General features: G+C 27.5%; 1 protein-coding gene across 1 annotated transcript; it reads left to right on the top strand.

Annotated features, from left to right (window-relative positions):
• Positions 1-245: 245 nt before the first annotated feature.
• Positions 246-1,153, top strand: LOC114179682. Its single transcript, XM_028066094.1, has 3 exons — positions 246-466; positions 572-660; positions 816-1,153. Exons 1-3 carry the CDS (start codon positions 440-442, stop codon positions 967-969), a joined length of 270 nt encoding a protein of 89 aa, XP_027921895.1. The 5' UTR covers positions 246-439; the 3' UTR covers positions 970-1,153.
• The last annotated feature ends 1,805 nt before the right edge of the window (positions 1,154-2,958 follow it).

The following is a 2,958-nucleotide window of genomic DNA, read 5'->3' as shown; positions in this document are numbered from 1 at the left end:
ATATGCAGATATCATATAATATAGCACAACTCGTTTACTCATTTAAAGTAAATACTTGAATTTTATGAAAAGTAACAGAGACAAAGATTAAATAAACATAAATATTAGCAGGAAAACGTAAATAAATGGTTAAATGTATATATATATATATATATATAGCCAAATTCGAACGTGGAATGAAATCTTAAGTTATACAGAGAGATGGTATAACTATGGGCGAAATACCATGTCCTGGAGAGCAAGACCATTTTCTTGAAAGTAAAGTTAGGCATGCAGCAACAAAAAACAATAACTAAAAGCAATTTTCCGAGTTGTAACAGTTTCGCATAAAGTTGGTGTGCCGAGTCTTCTTTTACACCCACTCACTCACTGTGTTGATCCATTGCAAACTTGAAATTTGACAGCTATATACAACTTCTGGTCTCTGTTTGATTTGTAGATGGCGAATCGATGGATTAGGCCCGAGGTACATTCCCTGTTCATAATTCATCACTTTGCATCTCTCTTTGTTTGTGTCATTTTCCTTTTTCTTTTGAGTAATATGAATGTTGTTTGCATGTATCCATGGTAGGTATACCCATTATTTGCAGCTGTTGGAGTTGTTGTTGGGATATGTGGCATGCAGTTGGTTCGCAATATCTGCATCAACCCTGATGTCAGGTCTCTCTCTATTCACTCTGTGCGTTAGAATTCTGTTTGCGGAATTTGTTTAAAGTGAAGTAATTTAGTGTAATAATAAGTATTTGGATGTTAAAGGGACATTGAGAGAGAGATATTTGTTCCCATGGTTGTTTGATTTTGGGTGAAAATCACAGGGTGAGCAAGGAAAAGAGAAGCACTGCAGTTCTTGAGAACTCTGCTGAGGGAGAACGGTACGCGGAGCATGTTCTGAGGAAGTTTGTGCGCAACAAAAAGCCACAAATTATGCCTTCCATCAACTCTTTCTTCGCTGACACCGATCGTGATTAACTTCAAATAACCACAACACCGTTTCAGAACCACCACTGTTATCTTACTAATCAAATTTTTTGTGCTTTTAAATAAGAGGTCATTATTATCACTGGGACTAAAGATTCACCATGTATCAATTACTGCTTAAATTCTTGTACTATGTTGTTTGATATATTGAAAGATAAATGCTTTTTTACCAAAACAAAAACCAGCAACCAAAACCAATGGTGCACTTTATATATTAATTTGACCATTCTCATGTCATATAAAAAAGTTTATCATTGTAGATTCGTAGAGTAAAGCATTTACAAATAGAAAATTAAATAATAATATATACTATTATTATACAAAGAGATAAGAAGATTTGGGTCCACATTTTGTTTTCGTGGAGTATTTTTTCTATATTAAAATAATTATTTTATCAATTTGACGACATATTTTAAAATTTGACTATATTTTTCAATTTGAACATTTTTTTTCCTAAAATAATTATTATTTCAAACTAAAATAACTATTTAAAATAAAATATTATATAAAAAACATAAAAATTAGGCACAATAAAATTATAAAAATGATATAAATTTATTTTTATAATTATAATAATATTATTATTATTTTTTATTATCATAACTAAATAACACACTACGTGTTTTTACTGATAACAATGAGAAAAAAATATTGATCAAATCAAACAATTCTAATAATAAAAAGTAATAATATAGAATAAATTTTAAATAAAGAAAGAATTAAAAAGAGAGTAGGTTTCACAAAATAAAATAACATATTTTTCTCTCTCAAAATAACAACCTGCCAAGCCCATCAAGTACAGGAAAAGATCTCTCCAAGTATGATCAAAGATCTCTGAACCTTATTTACTCAAAAAATTAATAGTTCATAAAAGTACAAGTAGATACTTTATTTATTTATTTATTAAATTATCCTAAATATTTCTCACATTCACAAAAACAAACATTTAACTTTGTTTGTTTCTACTGATTTACTGTAGCAGAGTAAAGGATGGAAGTGGGATGAGTGTTGTGTTTGTAGCTACTTATTTGAGCTGATTTGCAAAGACAAATTTGGAATAGTTAATTTGCCAAGACAAATTTGGAATAGTTGGGGGAGGTAGTGATCTTCTTTGAAATAAGATTCCAGTACAAAGTCAAATAACTCTTGGTACAATTACTATTTTATACTTATACCTTTTTCGTTTTTCACTTTTTTTTTTATTTACTTTTTTACTACACTTAGACTTCATGTCAAATGTACAATTTTCAATTTAAATTATTTTTATCAATGTATAATTTTTTTAACAAAATTACTCCCATTTAATTTATATGAATTTTAAACCAACACATATCAATTTAAAATAATTTCATAATGTCAAATTATTACTTGATTTTTTTTAACTAATCTCAAAAAATTTATTTCATCTTAATTTCTAATTTATATCATATTTTTTATCATATTTTTTTCTAATTTAAATAATATATGATATTTCATTATAATATAATATACATTATTTATAATTTAATTTAAATTATTTTTATATATAAGGATAAATTAGTAATCTTATTTTCTTATCAATTAAACTATTCTTTTAATTTATTACATATGTCACATCATTAACTAATTTCAATTACTTTTATATACAAAGATAAACTAGTAATCTTATTTTCTTATCAATCAAACTGTTTTTTTAATTTATCACATCTATCACATCACTATTCACTAATTCTAATAAACTTTCTTTTCATTTATCTCAAATCTTAACATCTTTTCATTAATCCAAACAACCTAACTTTCACCTTAAATTCACTCAAATACACTCTCTCATAGTCATTCCCTGAAACAAACACATGCTAAGAAAGGAGATTAACATTGTGTTCTTTTGCACATATTCAATGTTCACAAGGATTAGGAAGCGAGAATATGAGGTAACATTCATGTTCCTTTGAGGATGAAGGAGGTGGTTGGCGACAGATGAGTAACAGGATTCCTTCCAAA

The sequence above is a fragment of the Vigna unguiculata genome, chromosome 3, assembly GCF_004118075.2.
Source record: "Vigna unguiculata cultivar IT97K-499-35 chromosome 3, ASM411807v1, whole genome shotgun sequence".
Taxonomy (NCBI): Eukaryota; Viridiplantae; Streptophyta; class Magnoliopsida; order Fabales; family Fabaceae; genus Vigna; species Vigna unguiculata.
The sequence above is the reverse complement of the archived record's forward strand: the minus strand, read 5'-3'. Positions and strand labels throughout refer to the sequence as shown.